Below are 19034 nucleotides of genomic sequence, written 5' to 3'. Positions count from 1 at the left end.
CACCAAAAATATTGAATCACCATACATTCCCTTGTGGCCTGTTTTGTAATTGCTCCACTTGCTCTGAGATCTTCTCAATTTGTTGAGTAATCCAATACTGTGCTCTAATTAATAACTCCCATTTTTGACTCCACAGAGTGAGCTATTCTGTCAAGCTGGATAAGTACTAATTCACTGGTTTCACAATCACAGAGTGAAACATTAATGATTTAAGTGTAGAAAATGAGGCACTGTTATAGAGATAAACATTCAATTCATATCATCAGTTGTTTTAAAAAAAGCCCAAAAACCTATAAAAACCAGCCTGTCTGCTTCATAAACTCCTAAACAGAATTATACTACCTTTCCCATGACCTGATGTAGAAGCTGAAGGGACTCTATGGAAAACACTACTTGTAGGTCTTGAGGAAAGGTAGCTCTGCATGTTCTTGCAACAGTTATTTCACTGTGGATCTCACAACATGAACAAACCGAAAGCTATCCTAGTGCAAGGGACAGCAGTCTACCGTGTATTAGACACTAGTCTTTCCCTCAGAAGGCTACAAATCTAGAACATGAAACCAAGCAAAATAAAGAACAGCCCTAACAGAAAATACAAACAAACACTGTGAATGTAGATTTGCAAACTGCTGGTGTTGTAACTGAGCTTTAGTCTACTAAAACCTGGAAGCCTCCTTAGGATTCACATATTTCAGACTTAAAAATCAACAGGATATCACATTTAATAACAGTACATCAACACAGTCCGATCTGCTTTACAGATTTAATGTGACCCTAAAACCTGTACTTTAGAAATCCATTTTAAAGAAAATTATGGTTTCAGCAGAAGTAATATTGTAAAGCCACTACCTGTTTATAACACCAAATTAATTGATGATGCAATTATTCTAGACACAAGTGTCTTGGTGGATTCTAGAATGTTTTTCGCTTGATGTTCTATCTGGCAATCAGTGGCAAATTGCTGGTGAGGTTTCTAGCCTGCTAACATTCAGAGAAGGGCAGGCAGCCAGCACCATACTCAGTGAAGTTTTTCATTTGCCTGAGCTTTGCAGTATTAGTAGGAACAGTGTTATTTCGACTGCGAAAAAAAGTGGGAACAAAAAAAAAACAAACAACAAACTACCAAAAAACTTCTATTGAACAGATTTCAATGGCTCATTCATCTGGTAAAAATCAGATAAACTGGCTTGCTTTTCTTGAGTCCAAGTAAAAATACACAAAAAACCCCTAACAAACAAATTGACATTCTTCCTTGACCTGGTTATCTTTTCAAGCCTACAATTTATGCAGTTCTTAGTCTCAGAGATCCCTGAGTCTCTTTCCTGAGTACAAGCTCAGGAATGAAGATTTTAGTGTGCTGTCTCTGAGGGTCAATTCCAATGCACTAGCAATAACAGAGTATATAGGAAGAGTCAATAAACATGAAAGACAAAACAAAGGTTTACATTTCCCTCAAATTACAAAGCTCAGCTCAATAAGGGTTCCTCTGTGTCCTGGGAACCTAGGCTTTAGTACAGTGGATGTGCAATTATATTAAACCTCATCCTTTCAGGTGGCATCTCTCATCTGTAAGTCTCAAAGCTCTTTAGAAAGAAAACTGGTATCACACTCTCCTTTTCACAGGTGAGATTGTCTTGCCAAAGATCAGGCACTGAACTTATGGCAGACTGGCAGCTGATATCCAAATTGTTTGACTTCCAAGTAATTCAGAACACAGTTGATCAGGCTCCACCGGCTTGTGTGAAACACCAGTTAGATACGGTAACTGTGTAGGGAAGAGACTGACAAATACCCATACAGGTTGGGGAGTTTGCCATAGATGGGCTGTACTGCTACTGTGATAGATAAACATCTTATTTCCTCTGGCTCTACTGCTTCTTGCACAGAGAGTAAATGTATATGTCTATATATTATTAAAACATGAGAGCACATTAGATTGAAGAAAAGGTGCATACTGGGAGCATCATTTATTTATCTCTGAGTGTGTTTTAGCATCCTCTTGGCTGGTAAGTAGCAATAAAAATGTAACATATATGCCATTTTTCCATGTCAAGAAGGAAGATGTGTTGAGTAAAAGTAAAGTGAGGCAGGCTATAAAATAGAGGAACAAAGATTGTTTCAGCTAAATGTCTGATGCTTCAATAAGGACATGCTGCTTTTGCCGACACATGCTTATCAATGCTGACATTTTTTTCTAAAATTACTAAATAGGGCCATCTTTAACAGTCTTTGCTGGGAGTTATACTAAAACAAGTAAAATAAAATTAAATTAAAAAAAATGTTGACTCAGAAGCTTGGAAGTCTCATCAGATGAAATGATTGCTTGTTGCTGCCCAACTCCCAGATACAACCCTGAGTACATGGTCAGCCCACAGGAAGAAATGTAAGGGCAACATCACAAACTAAAGAATACAAAAATAAAAATCTGCCCGTCAGGATTGGCAGCTCCTCAGGAAACCTGCCCACATCACCCCAAGCCAGTCACTCCATTTCGTACTGAGGGTGTGTTTCAATCAGCAAAGTGCTATTTCAGACTCATCTGGTTAGTGCTCCCACATTTGAGTCTGAGTGCTCCACAGCTATTCTGCTCTCTACACCTTCACTGAGCTCCAACAATCAGTCAACAATTCTTGAGGCTCTAGCAGGGAAAAAAGGAACAGTAGTACTTCATTTGACATCAACAACAGAATCATGACAAGCCACACAGTGTTTGAGCCTGAGCCCCATTCTAAGGATGCTACAGGCACCAGCACAGACACAGCTGCCATTGCCTGCTCAAAGCAGCTTACAGTTTGAACTTGAATATCAGACAAACCATACAAAGCCAGAACTATCAACCTGCATTTTTCATATTCCTGACCTTCACCCACCTGCATATTCTGACAACATTAGAGAGGACTGTACACATCCTATTTCAGTTGCTGTCCTCAATTAGCCAGTCAGCAGTGTTTTACATTAAAGGAATTTTACTTCCTATTCCAACCAGTATTAAATTTGTATATATGCAGTCCTTTTTGTCCCATATACGTCCAAGAAAAGATCAAGATATAAAATGTGTTTCACAAGGCACATGACCAATTAGAACTGAACTCTTAGCATCCATTATGCTCAGAAATGGACTAACAGATCAGTTACGAGGGAGATATTCCTAGAGTGAATCTAAAAGCTCCACAGCATTTCAGACACCTAAGTGAGTAAATTTACCGCTTATAGAAGTGTTAATCAGATATCAGATAAAGAATTCAAAGACTCTGTTGTGCATTTAAAGCATTTGATATTTCAGAGTCTTGCATTATTAGACAGTTACAACCTACATGCTCCTTTACTAGACCAGAGCAGAAGTAAACAAAAGAAACATAGAAGGAACACCCTGAATGTGAAGATCTGCAAAAGATACTGATATAATTCTATCTTGTTTCTGCAGAGAACATTCAAGCATTTCCATGCTGCTACCGAGGGGAACAACTGCAGATTTTCTAAACAGGGGTCTTGAGCCCACATCACCCTTGAGGCTTTAGTGCTGCTGGGACAGAGAGGGGAATTTAATTTGTCCTCTCAGACCACATGCTAGTTTACAGCCAACCTATATACCAGCCATACCTAATTTAGCCAAGTTTTTCTCTGGGAACCTATAACAGCAGGTAGTTTCTAACACAGAAATAATTTCTCCAAAGTGAAGCACACCCAAAGGCATCTCATGCTTGGGAAAATAACACAGCATCTACTCTAAGAGGTGTTTCTCCAAACAGCTTTCTCCTACTATGGCTCCAGAAGTTACGATTTATTACCCCATCTGCAATTTTGAACAAAAAAGCATGCAGTTTGTAGCATTGGTCCTTCATGTGTGTCTGACCTGCAAGCACAGAAGCTTCCTCTTGTACAGCCAGCCTCTTCCAGCTCAACCAAGTCCCACTCTGTTCTAAGAGATTCAAAATTTAATCCTTTTGTTGTCTAGAGAGAACTGGTCTAAGCAAAGAACCCAGTCCTTGTTTGAACTCTAAAGAAGATGGACAACAGAGGATGCCTCACCTCCTTAAACTTCTTATACAACCATGCAGCAAGTGATACACAAATAAATAAAGGAGATCTATAAGTAATATTCACAAAAGATAATACAGGCATTTTCCTAGTTTGCTACAACCATAATTCAGCTTCCTCTGTGCAGCTGTATATCACTAGTGAGGCTGATTTACAGCTGGGAAAGCAGAACTTGCTGCTTCTACTTTTGCAATAAAATATAATTCAAGTGATGCACTAGTACGGTTCATCAGCAATTAACTTCCTCAATGTTTAAAACTAAACCAAAACAAGCTTTTGCATTCAGACTGTAGTATTCGTTTCACTCTGCTTCTCTCTGAAAGAACTGTACCTTTGCACACTGCTGGATTTTTGTTTGAAAAACCACAAGAGGGTTAAACTAATTTAAGGCGAATACGTTTCTCAGTGCAGAAGTTCTTGTACTTCTGCAGCCAGGGGAAATTGATGGCAAAATAAAATAATTATGAATTTTTTGACTATGGGAAACAAAAGAATGTTAGCAGAAGATTAGTTTGAAGGAAATGAATCTGTGCCTTTATTCTCGATTTGTCAGTTTAATTTAGTCAGACTAGTAGAAAAAATAAGTTGTATACACCATATCAGCAAAGCACAGGACATTTATACCTAAAATGTTAGTTTACAAAGCAACACAGGAAAAAGGCTAAGAATAAAAACCAACGGTGGTTTCCAGGTTATGCTAGTTCTATAAATGCCTTATCTTTAAAGCCTAAGCTTTCCCCTTCCTCATTTCAGATGCTGATGAACAGGAGAAAAACACGAAGCACCACAGTTCCTCCTTAATGCATCACTTTTGAATACATTAAAGGCAATTTCTTGAGAGAACCACCTACATCGCACAGAGACAGAGCATCAGGACTCTTGGTTGATGCAAGCACCACATCTCTCTTTGCAAGAGGTGCAGCTTTCAGCCCTACAGGTATCAGCAGCAGCAGCTCTTCCCTCTGCTGGCTCATTGTTTGCTCACATCTTTTCCAGGGCTTTTATGGGGGAACATTCCACTTTGCTTGCCATCTTCCCTGCTCATCCGCATCTCCCCTTTCCTCTTGACTTGCTTCCCTTCACTTGTGCCTCTTATACCACCACGACACAGTTGATAGGTTAGGCCCCTTACATGTGGAGTGCCCAAGACTTGCCCACTACTGCTCTATCACCTGACTAGAGATTACATCTCTTTGAGAGAGTGCAGGGCACTGTATACAGTACAGTCTTCCTACACAGTGCCTGTCTCACCAAACAGGGCTGTGCAAGCCTACTGACACATTTGAATGTCTCTTTAAATACCTGAACATGCTCCAAGCTCTATCCAAGCCACAGAAGCACACCTATTACAAAGAGCATCATTAGCAGCACTGCTTGGAACAAAATTTCCTAGCAAATTTTGAATTATTTAATTAAATCTTATCTGCAGTTGTCCACTGCTGCTATGGTAAATAAAGGTGCTGACAGCAGAACAATTGAAAAATTGAGAAATTAAAAACAATGACACTCCAAACAAGCTGTAATATTTCTTCTTTTCCTTCCCTGCTCCTTCCCTGGCTTAGCAATGGTACAATCCCTCTTTAAGCAGGAATACATTCCTCATGAATCCAGCTATACAAACACACTTCTGTAACCAAAATAAGTATGTTCCCAAACTAAACAATCCATACTCACCCAAAGTGTTTGTTGCAAAGTTTTTTTCAAGTCCATCTTCAGTTAACTCTCTGTTATTCACCATACATCCTGCATTGTTGATCTGTAAAACAACTCCTTTAAACAAAATAATCTACACAAATATCTACAAGGAAATCCACACGTACAAGCAGTCAATGCTAGTTTGCTGGGTTTTGACACTGCAACACAAAGCCACAACCTGTTTCAATAAACCATGCTATTCCAAGTCACTCTATGGCTGATCATAGAGGTTTCTCACAAAAGAAAGAATCCCCAGAGAAATGGCTCACCACAGATGTATTACACTAAGAACCAACAGTCCTCAGTGCCTTACCCCAAGTTTTTAGACTCTTTTTTCACAGAAAGTAATATGCAAGCATTTTTTTTTATTTTGTAGAAAAAATACTGGAACTTAAATATGCATAAGTAAACTGTACAACATGCAGTAGAATGACCCACGGGAACTCCCACCCTCAGCAAAAAAAAAAAACAAATAAGCTCCAAATTTGGCAGGTTATCCAGGTCAGCAGGTTGCTGCATCATAGTTAGCCCTGAGAAGAGCAGAGCTAACCAGCAGAGGTGCTTCATAGTGACTTGGTGTCCTGGTTGTAGGATCCCAGCTTTTCTGTCTACCTGGCAGTCCTGCCCAGATGCCTCACCTGACTCACACATTGCCAAGAATAGTGCTGCACCACACAGTTGGTATGTACTGTAAGGCACATCCTCATGAACAGCCAGAAGCCTACAAGCTGTGTGCAACCAGCATAAGCTCAGACACACTTCCTTCCCTATTTTACCTTCCAGAGGGAGCTCGAGCTTTTCTTTCTCACCTCAAAAAAATATCTGTCCCTACATACCTTCCTGCTTGTTCACTGCCACTCCTCAAAAGCTGTTTTCCCATTTTTATCAGAAGTTCCTCATCTACTAAGCAAGAAAAGAACTGCTCCAGGTGCCTCAGCTTTAGAACAGCCCCCTGAGCAAATTTCCACTACTAAATAAAGGGGAAAGTGTACTGAGCCCCTTACCAACCTCATATTTAACTGTTTGCTCTCTCCCTGGCTCTGTTTTAGACTTGTCTTTAGACTTTTCATAAAAGTTTAATCTTTAGGAAGGTCTAGTTTTAAGAGGGACAAAGTAACTAGTAATGGAAGTCAAACAGAAAGTGTGTGATAAGAGTCTCAAAAGATGCAGCTAAAAAAGTACTGCTCTTCTCTCTTCTTGTAGCATATCTTTGTCAACTGAGAATGGACAAGAGCAAACAGACCATGAGAACGCCTGAAAAAACATTTAGAAAAAATTAAGCAGAGAATTGGAAGACAAATTGTGACATCTACATGACCTGTTGGACAAATTCAGAGGCTATGCACTCCAAAGACAGACACAAGGTTTAAGTATGTAAACTTACCAACACATTTAATTTATGTTCATTTCTGAATTTTTCAGCAAACTTCCATACTTCCTTGGGATTAGATATATCCACAATATGCAAGAAGATATTCTAAAAGAAAAGAAACTAACTTATAAATAACAGGGACAGTGAAGAGACCCTTTTCACTGCTTAGGCTTGTCTAGGTGAAAAAGTACTTAAGCAGTATGAAAAAAATATTGTCTCCAGAACACAACTAAAACAGGTTAAAATGCACAACTGGGAAATATAATTCTAGTCCTTAAAACATGCTTAGTCACTTGATTCAGCTGCTTCTGAGACACAGCTTTTTAATGCCAAAGTTATTAAGAGAGAGTCCTACTTAGATAAATACGTGACAGACAGTCAGGCATAGCAGAGAACTAGGAAAATACTGCAAAGCTTGCAAAACTTCAGTTTAAACAATTCATACAGTAGCTTCCTCTTTGGCTGTAAGGAACGTTCCAATGAAATGTTCAAGGTCACAGCATTAGAGAATAATTTAGCTTGGAAGGGACCTCTGGAGGCTGCTTGGCAAACATGGAGATTCAACAGCCTGTTGAATCTCCATGCTCAAGTGCTTGATTACCCCCATGGTGAAAGTTTTTCCTACTATCTACTCAGCGTTTTTTACCCTGTTCTAATCTGTGTTGGCTGCCTCTGGTCCTTTCACTGTAGATCTCCAGGAGAAGCCCAGTACTGTCTTCCCTCCACACTCCCATCACATGGCTGTAGACTACAGTAAGACCCACCTCGGCCTTCTCAACACTGAGCAAAATCAGCCTCCTAGACTCACACTGTACATCACATGTACCATTTCTCTTGTCACCTGGGCAGCCCTCCACTGGACTTGCAAGACACTGATGACTTCCTCAACTTGGGGAGTCCAAAACTGGGCACAGGACTCCTGCTGTGATCTCACAAAGACTTAACAGAGAGGAAGATACACCTCCCTCTGCCTGGTGGCTAGACTCATGTTCACACAGCCTGGGGTGTGCTGTCCTTCCTTGCCGCAGGGCACGCTGCTCACTCAGAAACAACTTGTCACCCCCACGTCCCCTTCTGCAAAGCTGCTTTCCAGCCAGCTAGGCAAAGACTGCACTCCACGCCATCACCTGAGCTGTTAAAGAGATATCATCAATTTTTGCCCCTGTATTGACTCATGGGGGTTGCCACTAAAAATCATTAACAGATCAGCTTTGTTCTGCTGATTGTTACTTTCTGAGCCACATGTTCCAGTTTTCCACCCACCTTGTCATCCACCAGTTCAAACTCCATCTCTCCAAAATGGCTACAAGGATAGCATGTAAAAAGCCTTGTCAAACCTCAGGAGCACACTGCTTCCTTCTTGTCCATAGGCAGAGCTATCTCATTAAAGGCAGCAATCAGGACAGTCAGTCCAGGTTGGCCCTTGAAAAATTCACACTGTGTTTTCTCAATCACCTTCCTGTCTTTCATGGCTCTCATGAGGATTTGCTCTGTAGTTTTCTGGGGAGCAAGGTGAGGCTGATCAACTTGTAGTTCCACAAATCCTGCTTGCCTTTTTTGAAGATGAGTGATTTGTCTTTTTCCAGTTAACAGGAAGAACTTCCCACTTTGAAGAGCTTTTCTTTGAAGATCAACCAGCTTTTCCACAGCCTTTTGCTACCAAACAGCTCCATAAAAAAACAAAACAAAAATCTTCTTTCCTAAACCCAAATACTGTCATTCTACTACTCATCCTTCTTGTCTGTCTTGATCTTAAATTCCACAATCTCATGACCTCTTCCACCAAGGCAGCTGTTCAAGACTGCTACTGATAGCAAGTCCAGCAGAGATCACCTCTAGTTGGTTTGACCAACACTCATATCAAAAAAATCATCTTTGATGTTCTCCAGAAATTTCCTGGGTTGTTTATGCCCTGACATGCTGCCAGCAGGTTTCAGGGTGGTTCAAGAGCTCCATGAATACCAGGACCTGTGACCATGGGGCTTCCTCAGACCTCTAAGAAGACTTCATCTACTTCCTCTACTTCATCAGGCAGTCTGAAGCAGACATCCACCATGATGTCACCCACACTGCTATGACCTCTGTACCTTACCCAAAAGCTCTAAACTGGGTCATTACCCATTTCAAAGCAAAGCTTCATAAATTCGAGCCACTACCTTGCAGAGACCACTCCTCTTCCTTGACTTTCCAGGTTGTGTTTCTAAAACAGTGTTGTGGTTTAACCCCAGCCAGCAGCCAAGTACCACACAGCCACTCCCACACCAGCAGGACCGGGAGAGAATTGGAAGGGTAAAGGCTAGAAAACTCATGGGTTGAGGTAAAGACAGTTTAATAGGGAAAGCAAAAGAAACATACGCAAGCAAAGCAAAACAAGCCCATGGCCATTCCACCCTGAGAATGCCCAATCTCATCTGATCTTACAAGCTAAGCAGGGTTGGGCCTAGTACTTGGATGGGAGACTGCGTGGGAATACCAGGTGCTGTAGGCTCTTTACAAGGAACTAATCTCCTGCTTTCCAAGGGCAGGGAGGTGTCCAAGAGTGCAGGGCCACATCACACGTAACTGTTACTCGGGAAGACAAAATGCCATCACTCCAAACATCCCCCCCTTCCTCCTTCTTCCCTCCACTTCATAAACTGAGCATGATGTCACATGGTCTGGAATATCCCTTTGGTCAGTTTGTCAACCTGTCCCAACTGTGTCTCCTCCTATGCACACCTAACTGCCTTGCCAGCATGGCAGTATGAAAAGCAGAAAAGGCCTAGGCTCTGTGTAAGCACTGCTCAGCAATAACAAAAACATCTCTATATTAGCAACCCTGTCTTCAGCACAAATCCAAAACACAGCCCCATACTAGCCATTGTGAAGAAAATTAACTCTATTCCAGCCAAAAGCAGCACAAAGGGCAAGGGAATACATCTACTCCACCACTCTAGTAATGTCAACCATTTCTCTCTAATCCCAGTGAGATCACAGCTCTGAAATCACGCATGGATTCCTGTGTTTCCTACATCATGTGTATTCATGTATAGGCATCTGAAATGGGCTCCCAGTCATGCTGCTTTCACATGAAAACTGTGAGAGCTTCCTCCATTTTGCAGTCCCCTAGACATTTATTCACTGTCCCTGTGATTACTACCTAATGAAACCAGTTTAAAGTCCTCCTCACTAGCTTAGCAAACCTGCTGGCAAAGACACTCTTGCTCCAATTTGTCATTGCTGCTCAATAATACTCACTTTTCAGAGGTCAAAGAAGTCATAAAGGCCATAGACAAAGTGACAAAGGCCAAAGTGACACCAGAAGCACATTCAGGTGTTGACCTACGGGGTGTGTATGCTCCTACTCAAGCCCTTCCCTTTCACTGTAAGGATTTAGAGGACCACTCCTTGGGCCCCCATGCTCTTGACTCCCTGTAAGCACTCTTAAACTCCAGGTCACCCCTCACAATGTCACGGGTGCCCACGTGGCTGGGCAACAGGAGGTATTGGTCCTAGGTCCAGACCAGCCTCAGCAGACTCTCCACAATACCTTAGATCCGAATTCCCAGCAAGTTACAAACCTCTCAAGACATCAAGCCAAGACTGCAGATGGGTGCCTGCATCCCCCATAGGAAGGAGCCTTCAGCCATTATCACCCACCACTTCCTCCCACTGTCAACAACTGTTCAGGATCATGTGTCTCTAACACCTCCCCTGACAGAGCCTGTTCTTCCTCATCTGTTACCATGGCACTATACCTATCTTACAAATGCACATCTGCAGGCAGAGAACGAGCCTGCCTCTGTTGCCAGCACTCACAAGCTTCCATTCCTCCTCATCTTAGGAGTCTCTACCCTCTGCTTACTCAAGCACAGCTTCTAGCCATCCTTCCTTCCATACCATGTGCTCTTTGGCTCTCTGTAAAGACCCTGCCAATCTCCTCTTTCTATTCCCTATGGCTATGCAGCCTGCTCACCTCCTGCTGTAGCTTCACCTGGCAGCCCAGCACCCTGATGACAGCAGAGCCCAGTAAATGAAGCCACCATCATGCGCTGCCCCAGGCTCAGGGAAAAGTACCAGTCACTCCCTGCAGCCCAACATCTGCCAGATTATTCCTCTGGAGCTCTGTCTGGGCCGGTCTCCCATGTGCCAGGCACATCTGCTCCAACCAGAGTGGGAGAGCATGCTTTCAGGTGCACCACTGCACCCACTCCAGCTGTCTCAGAGTATCAGGTGCCTTTTGTACCCCCTTCCATGCTAACTGCTGCATTAAATGCTAAGTTCTTGTTAGTCATCCCATGTCACAACACTCTTGCAAGTTTTGCAATACTAAGGCCAGGAATGGGGATGCAATATGCAATAGAATTTAAAAAAAAAAAAAAAAAAAAAAAAGATTGACATATTGACATAGAGCAAAGTTATAATCTTCTAAACCACTAAAGCTACAAATAATGCCTGCCTCAAAAACACCAAAAACCTTTTGCTGTTTGTTACAGGCAATTCATTTTCCTTTTTACAGAGTTGTGTTCTACATAGTACAAGCACAGTGGCATTTATCTGCATACAAAGGCATGTCAACTCCTACTCTTCTCCTAGTCTCAAAGACACACCACAGATAGTCTTATGACGTATCCCAGGAAAAGGCTGTTTTAAAATAATTATGCAGAGGATGTGTTCTCATGCAAAACAACAAATAATCATTAAAGGGCCTCCTCTCTTTCCAAGCTGTTTCTTTAAATACTCATTATACAAGCAAATGAGATAAGAAGCTGAAAAAATTATATGGCATTATTCCCTGCCTATAATTCTGCTTTCCTGAAGATAAAAAGCACATGACTCTCTCTAGCCATTGGATTTCAGCTCTTTAGCTGAATTAGGGTCAGAATTTTCTCCTTGTAATAAGGTACTCTAGGATGACCTTGCTTGATGAGGGAGATTGGACCAGATGACTCACTGTGGTCCCTTCCAACCTTACTCATTCTGTGAATCATTCTGGACCACAAACTTGACACTGCTCTACTGTTTCGAGCTGGATACCTCTCTAAAAGTTTTCTACTTTTAAAGCTACTACTGTTATCAACTGGTAGAGAACAGCTAAGGTTTTTTAGGCAGATGTTCAATATTACAAGGGATTTCAGAGATTCAAAAAGATCTAATTCAACACTTATCTCCTGAAGACTGAGTCACAGTGACTCAGGAAAAGGACACACATGCCTGTTCCCTATAAAAGTCCTCAGTGGTAGAAAAGCCATTTTCAAAGTGAAACCTAATCTTCGTGACTGGATCTACTTTAACAGATTAGGAGAACTTTCCAGTTCCCAGGTCTAGGTGCAGGTGCCTGCCAAGTAACTCCATTTCAGCATTGAACTCAGGCATGTGTTGTAGAAAATGGAAAAAATCTTTGGTTATACACTTCATTATAAATGAAGCTTTGTTATATACTATAACAGGATCTCCATCCAAACTATCAGGAAAAGCAAGTTCAGTCTGGATACAGCTTGTCAAGTTGGAGATAAAGCATTATATTATCTCAGTGGATTGCTTCTGAATGAGTACTTATAAAGAAGGATGTTCTTGGGGACTTCTTATTAAAATGCTCTTCCCACTGCAACGTGTCCCACAGGGCCTCTTGTACAGCTCATCTAACACTTCACCGAAAGCTGTTCTCTATACAAGTGCCCCCTCCCCAGGGTCACAAACAAGTCCTGCAGTGCCCTTGTACCCTTTCATGACTACAGAAACTACAGGTTTGCAGCCTATCAAAGAGTGGGAATGCAGTAATTCATCTATCTTTAAGGGAAGAACATTATTTGCCTCAAGTTTTGTTTCACCAGATGACAGAAAACAGAACATGAAGGAACCTTCAGAGGTCAAACTCACCTCTTTTCCCAGACTGTCTGACTGCAGTTAGCAAGGGAGGTAGTACAGATAATCACCAGTCTTACTATAGCCATGGGATTACACAGCTATAGACAGCTGGGAAGTATTTATTTCTACATAACAACTGATCTAATTTACCTCCATTAAGGAACTGAAGTGTAATGCTGCTTGTGTCACACTAGGGAGCTGAAACCTAAAAGCAGAAATTTAGTCAATAAGACATCTCTAGCCATAAAATGTCTTCAGAATTTTTGATCCATATTAAAAACTATTACTGGAATCAAAATCCTGTGTACAAGAGCCAAGTCATTATTTTAAATGAAGATAGTCTCCATCCAAGTGCTGTGGATTAACCCTGGTAGGTAGTTCAGCCCCATACCACCACTTACTCGCTCACTCCTCTCCCAGTGGAAAGGGGTAGACAATCATAAAGGCAAAATAGATAAAACTTGTGGGCTGAGATAAAGACAGATTAATAAGTGAAGCAGAATTTTGTGTGTAAACAATGCAAAATAAGGAATTCATTCACTACTCCCCACTGTCAGGCAGGCATTTAGCAATCCTCAGGAAAGCAGGACTTCTTCCCATGCATCAGTGATTTGGGAAACACCATAACTGTGAATGTCCCCCTTTACTCCTTCTTCCCCCCAGCTTCTACTGATGATCCCTTTGGTCAGTTGGAGTCAGCTGTCCAAGTGATCCTCCTCCCATCTTCTCACGCACCCTCAGCCTGCTCATGGTGGAGCAGTGTGAGAACCAGAAAAGGCTTTGATGCTGTGTGAGCTCTCAGCAATAACTAAAACATGGGTTGTCAACACTGGTTTGGTCACAAATCGAAAACAGAGCACCACAGGAGCTGCTATAAAGACAATTAACTCTATCCCAGCCAAACCCAAAAGCTAATGACCTGTGCGCCTCTCCATAATCACACTCTCCTGAATAATTAGCCAAAACAACAGTGACAGCTACAGGGGTGTACTGCAGAATGATGCATACAGAAAAAAAGAATATGTAACAAAAGGAAGGAGGTAAGGAAGAGGTATTATAAGAAAATGAGATGGAAAGGCATGTAGAGCATGGAACTAGGACCACACACAGGACTTAACAGAGCAGCCAACCTTAGCAAACCAAGGGCATGTTATTCAGACACATAAAACCTTCAGCTCCAATGCAGTAGACTCATAAACGTTGCTGCAAGTGTTGCAATACATTAACTTTTAAAAGCCTCAGCCATGTAGTTAGGAATAGTAAGTAGGACACCACAAAACATATCAACAACAAACATTAAATAAAACAGCATGCTGCTAAATGATGTTACTTATCACAGACAACATAATCTAATGAAATGAAATCACTTCAAATCATATGAATGATAAACTACAAGATGTTTCCACATCCGTATGAAAACACTATTAAAAACACAAGAGTAAAACGTCAAAACAGTATCTCAAGGCCTCCAAGGTCTTTAATACTAACAATTTTTCTAAGAGTAAAACAAGAGACTGAAAGGTAACTCACCTGATTGCCCGTTTCTGTCACTATTTCTTCTTGGGCAACCTCAGCCCGTTCCTTATTTCGGCAAACCAGATGAACTGTGCCACCTGGTGGATTGAGACAAGAAACACATTTGATCATTAATTACTAACTGCATTTGGGGGAGACATCAGCACTTTAATTGGGGGAGATTTTGCATATAAGAAGAGAGATGAAATATTTCTGCTTTGTTCTGGTCCCTATGAAGGCAGGCAAGGTGAAGAAAGTATCATGCTGTAATAGGGTCCTCACACAAGGCTGCATGTATGGAAAAGACCACTGCACTCCAAGTACTGTCTGCTCAAACCTTTTTCTGTCAGGTCTGTACATCATATTTAGTGGATGAAATACCGGAGCCATACTGGAGATTGAAGCTAAGGCATCTGTATTATAAATGCTTCTTTTGATACACGCCTTAGAAAGTTCAGTAAAGGGCTTGAACAACACAAGTGACTAGAATTGCTCTGTGAAAAGGAAATAAAAATGCCAGATATAAGAATTTTTCTCAGCAGTGGAGATATGACAAGGACCATGGCCTCAAATTGCAGTTTAGGAGGCTCAGGTCATCTACTAAGGAAAATAATTTTCATTAGTTTTCTTCTAAAGAGATCAGGCTGTCCCAAGAGGATGCATAACTTGCATCCTTGCAGGTTTCAGGTAGCGAGACAAAACAATGACTGGTTTGATGTAGTGTTGCCAACAGTTGCTTCAAGTGAGATGCTGGACAAGGTGACCTCTACAGGTCTCTTCCAACCAACTTTTCATTGAAAGGAACACCCAGGGCAAGGATTTTCTCAGAGACCTGGATACTTCCCATGATCTCATCACTTAGCCACATTAAAGAAAGCCTTCAAAAAGAGGACTAAAGTAGGCATACTTTTTATTTTTATGCCTTGTATTCTCTGATCATTACAAGTCATGCTTTACTCTCAGTCACAGGAATACCTGTACTCTTTACTTTTACCTATTTTTAAAGGTGTCTTAGGGATTGCTAACAGTTCACCACTAGAAAGCTCAAGGAACGTAATCCCAAAGGATGCACAATAGTAACAACAGTGCCAGGTCACTCTTCTAGTGCCCAGAACCCAAATGCAAAATACCAAGACTATCCTAGGGATAGTGCAGTCACACACTGCACAGCCCAGTCTGGGGGCTGATAACGAAATTTTCTGTTTACGAGAGAGGTTTTTCCCGTGAGCACCACAATAGCAAGTATCCTTGGCATGCAGCTGATGGGGCAAACAAGCCTCAAGGTTCTTCTGAAGTTTCCTAACAGCATCTAATTCCTCCACAGCACTTCCCGAGCTGTCTGGGTTACTTTTACCAAGTGCACAATCACAGGCAGCCATAGGAAACTCCTGAATCTGGGAAAACAATACAAATTACACTAACTGATGTTTAACACAGTTAATCTTCATTTTGTGTAACACAAACACCATCCATGGAAGGGACTGTGCACAGACAGGCATTGAATATGAACAGATCAGAATGAAAGACAGTCTTTGCTGCAGGGAAACAGATCTCATGAGTGAGAGAAAAGCCAGTCAGAAGGGGCAGTGTCCAAGGCTCATTTCTTTGGCCATTCTCACAGTGACTGCAGAGTTCACTGCAAAAGAGGGCTCCAATTACAGACCTTAAGGCAGTTAAGAATGTGCATTTGCAGATGTCTAAGAAGCTCTTCCCAAAACACAAAGGACAGCACAACTAATGTGTGCAGGTACAAATTAAACACATGGAAGAAGCAGCTGGCCTTCAAGCTGATCAGGAACATTCTACAGTAGAAAAACATTCCACAAAAAGAGATGCATTTTTAAGGACTTTGAATATAAACTTTTTTGTTGCCTTTGAGGACACAGGGGAAGTTTTGGTGTGACCTATGGGTTAGGAAAGGAATTTGAATACATTTTCCACAGTAAAGATGAAACTATTTGAACTTAACACATGGGAATTGTCAGAGTAATTGGGAGAAGACTGTATCAAGCTGGAAGTGCAGTTCACAAGACACAGAGGAAAGCCCAAATCTGCATACCCATAAGACACCAATTCAGAGAAAAGCTGAACTCAGACTACAGAAATTGTCATCAAGATCATTATTAGTTAGAAAGGTCTGAGTGCTTGAAAGTAAAGCCAACATAGCTTGATTATTCTTTTGCTGAGTTTGAATCCTTATTATCTTGTCGTGGTGTACTTTAAGAGATTCAACTAGAAGCCAGGGCCGCAACAGCTGACATTGAGTTTCAAAGTGACATGTTTGAGAACAGGATCAGGAAGGTATTTTAATTTCATATGAAACAGCACTGCCCATACAACGCATCAGACACACAGTCTGAGCCCAAGGTTGTTCTGTTAAACATGGTGAGCAAATCCCATGCAGACCCAGCCAGCCTTCCAGCTTGCAGAACCTGGCAGGCATATCCATTTGTGAGCAAAACAGTCACCAGACAAAGCAATAGTTACGTAAAGCTATTCTGTATAATATCAGTAGTGGGAACTCGATATCAATCACATGCTGGTACTGATGAAGATCTTTAACCCAAAGACTCTTTGATGCTAATAGTTCTGAATTAGTTTAATTTAACTGAGTCGCACTTTCCTTCCTAAGATAGTTATGAAACCTAAGCACGCAAGGAGAGAGTAAAGAGGCACAAGCTCCTCCTTTTTATTCTACATGCCAAAACTCCTATCACTCTTGCACAACAGGAATTATTTTGTCAGCTCTGTAAGGGATTACGTTTTTCCTTTAACAGCAGTTAGGTCCAGTTCATACCATCTCCTTGCGTACAGAGAGCCAGATAAAAAAATAATTACAGGTAATCAGCCAAAAGGCACAAACTCCAAGGTATTATCATTAAGATCAAGCACAACTACATTGCTTCTTCTATACTCTCCCATCTCAGCTTTGCAAAGCCAATTGTTTTCTTTCATAATATGATAAATTCACAAGTTCTTCAAAATAGTTCAAATTCAGCCAGGTGGCTACTTGTACTGAATCAGCTTTAAAAAGACCATGATCCATCACCAACATCCTTAGATGCCACAATAACACAAATAGTTTTGGTAAACATGCACTTAAAAAACACTGCAGATCTTCTCCACTTATTTGGTTTCATTATGCCAGTTTTCACAGCACCAATTGCACTTAAACCTGTAACCCACACTAAGAGCCCAGTAAAATGACCCCTCATCCCATGCATTTGTGTGTGTTTATGCTGGAAGGCTAAACCTGCTTCCTTCCATGTTATCTGTATCAACGCCTCAGAGCTCCACGGCATTCCAGCTCACCTCTCCTCGCTATCTCCTTGGCTGTGGCCTTGCCAATGCCACTGTTTGCACCGGTGACCAGGAAGGATCTCCCAGCCACATCCACCTCCATATCAGCTGGATTGAAGTGCTTGGAAGCAGATTCGTAGCCACCCCTGAATAAACCAAGACACACCCGTAAGAAACTAGAAGAGAGCCCTTCTGAAAAAAAAAAAACAACATAGGGGAGAGTTGAAAAGCACTTTTCCCTCACAGCTCAGCTGAATGCCCTCCCTTGCCCTGTTACTCTCTGTACTCGTGGGACAGGCCACAAACAGTGCCAGTGACACTGCAACCAGCTATGTACCACAGAATCATCAAGGTTGGAAAAGACCATTAAGATCATCAAGTCCAACCATCAACTCCAGCACCACCACCCCGTTCACCTCCAACCCATGTCCTCAAGTGCCGTAGCCACATGATCTTTGAACACTTCCAGGGGCGGTGCCTCCACCACCTCCCTGGACAGCCTGTGCCAGTGCTTTACAACCCCGTCCACGACAGCAGCTCCTCGTGGCGTTCGCCCGCCACAACCACCCAAGCCCGGCCTTGGGCAGCGGGGAAGGGATCCCCCTGCAGCCGCGGGGCGGGGCGGGCCGTGCAGCTCTCACAGAGAGGGGCGGGAATCTGCTTGGCTTGGCGGGGTGGGGAGCGGTCGATTGAAAATACAAAATAAACTCGAGCTGGTTGAACTCCCGCGGGCAGGCAGGAACGCCCCGGCCCGGCCCGGCCCGGCCCGGTCCGGGAGCTGCGCCCGCCCCACGCCGCGCTCCCCGCCCGCGGGGGCCGCCGCCCGTACCTCGTGTATTCCCGCAGCCCCTTCACGAACCACACGGTGTTGCGGTACCAGGACATGGCGCTGCTGCCTCCACCACAGCGGTGCCGGCCCCGCCTCTGCCCTTACATAAGGTCAGCCCTGCCCGCGTTAGGTAAGGGCTGGGGGGGGGCACCGCCCGGCCGTCCCCGCCGCCACGGACCGGCAGCACTGATGGAGGGTGCGAGGGCGGGCGGGCAACAAGTTTGTCAGTCGGGGGGAGCTGTGCCACGTTCCCCCTCAGCAGCAGTTTGTGAGTTTTTTCTGCTTTTCTGTTTTTTCCTTTTCTTTAGCCATCAAGAACAGCCGCAGCGAGCCCCTGCCGCGCCGCAGATGGCTGTGCCTGGTGATGGTGGTGGCAGAGGAAGGATGGAGAGTTTCCCATGGCACCTGGTCGGGACAGATGCTGCTGCCAGCTGATCC

The 19034-nt window shown here is 42.7% G+C and overlaps 1 protein-coding gene, 1 long non-coding RNA gene and 1 pseudogene across 9 annotated transcripts in view; 1 reads left to right on the top strand and 2 right to left on the bottom strand.

The window, feature by feature from the left end:
* Nucleotides 1-18780, bottom strand: part of DHRS12 (dehydrogenase/reductase 12) — a 38459-nt gene extending 19679 nt beyond the window's left edge. The window contains exons 1-5 of one of the 8 annotated variants that reach the window (XM_032679098.1): nucleotides 18597-18780; nucleotides 17780-17913; nucleotides 14483-14565; nucleotides 7118-7210; nucleotides 5713-5794 (exon numbers count right to left, since the gene is read on the bottom strand). In XM_032679098.1, the coding sequence (XP_032534989.1) occupies nucleotides 5713-5794; nucleotides 7118-7210; nucleotides 14483-14565; nucleotides 17780-17913; nucleotides 18597-18652 (448 nt within the window). In that variant the 5' untranslated portion in view covers nucleotides 18653-18780. Of the gene's footprint in view, nucleotides 1-5712; nucleotides 5795-7117; nucleotides 7211-7931; nucleotides 9529-13102; nucleotides 13158-14482; nucleotides 14566-17779; nucleotides 17914-18183; nucleotides 18202-18596 lie in introns of those variants that run through there. The other 7 variants (XM_032679094.1, XM_032679093.1, XM_032679091.1 and 4 more) reach the window with 7 other exon arrangements.
* Nucleotides 2517-4019, bottom strand: LOC116782434. Its single transcript, XR_004355237.1, has 2 exons — nucleotides 3854-4019; nucleotides 2517-2638 (listed from the first exon to the last, which is right to left on the bottom strand). It is a non-coding gene; the product is annotated as an uncharacterized LOC116782434 (long non-coding RNA).
* LOC116783527 lies at nucleotides 9479-9593 on the top strand (annotated as a pseudogene).
* Nucleotides 18781-19034: the final 254 nt, after the last annotated feature.

Source organism: Chiroxiphia lanceolata, chromosome 2, assembly GCF_009829145.1.
Source record: "Chiroxiphia lanceolata isolate bChiLan1 chromosome 2, bChiLan1.pri, whole genome shotgun sequence".
NCBI lineage: Eukaryota > Metazoa > Chordata > Aves > Passeriformes > Pipridae > Chiroxiphia > Chiroxiphia lanceolata.
Note: the sequence above shows the minus strand (reverse complement) of the source record. Positions and strands in the feature narration are given on the sequence as shown.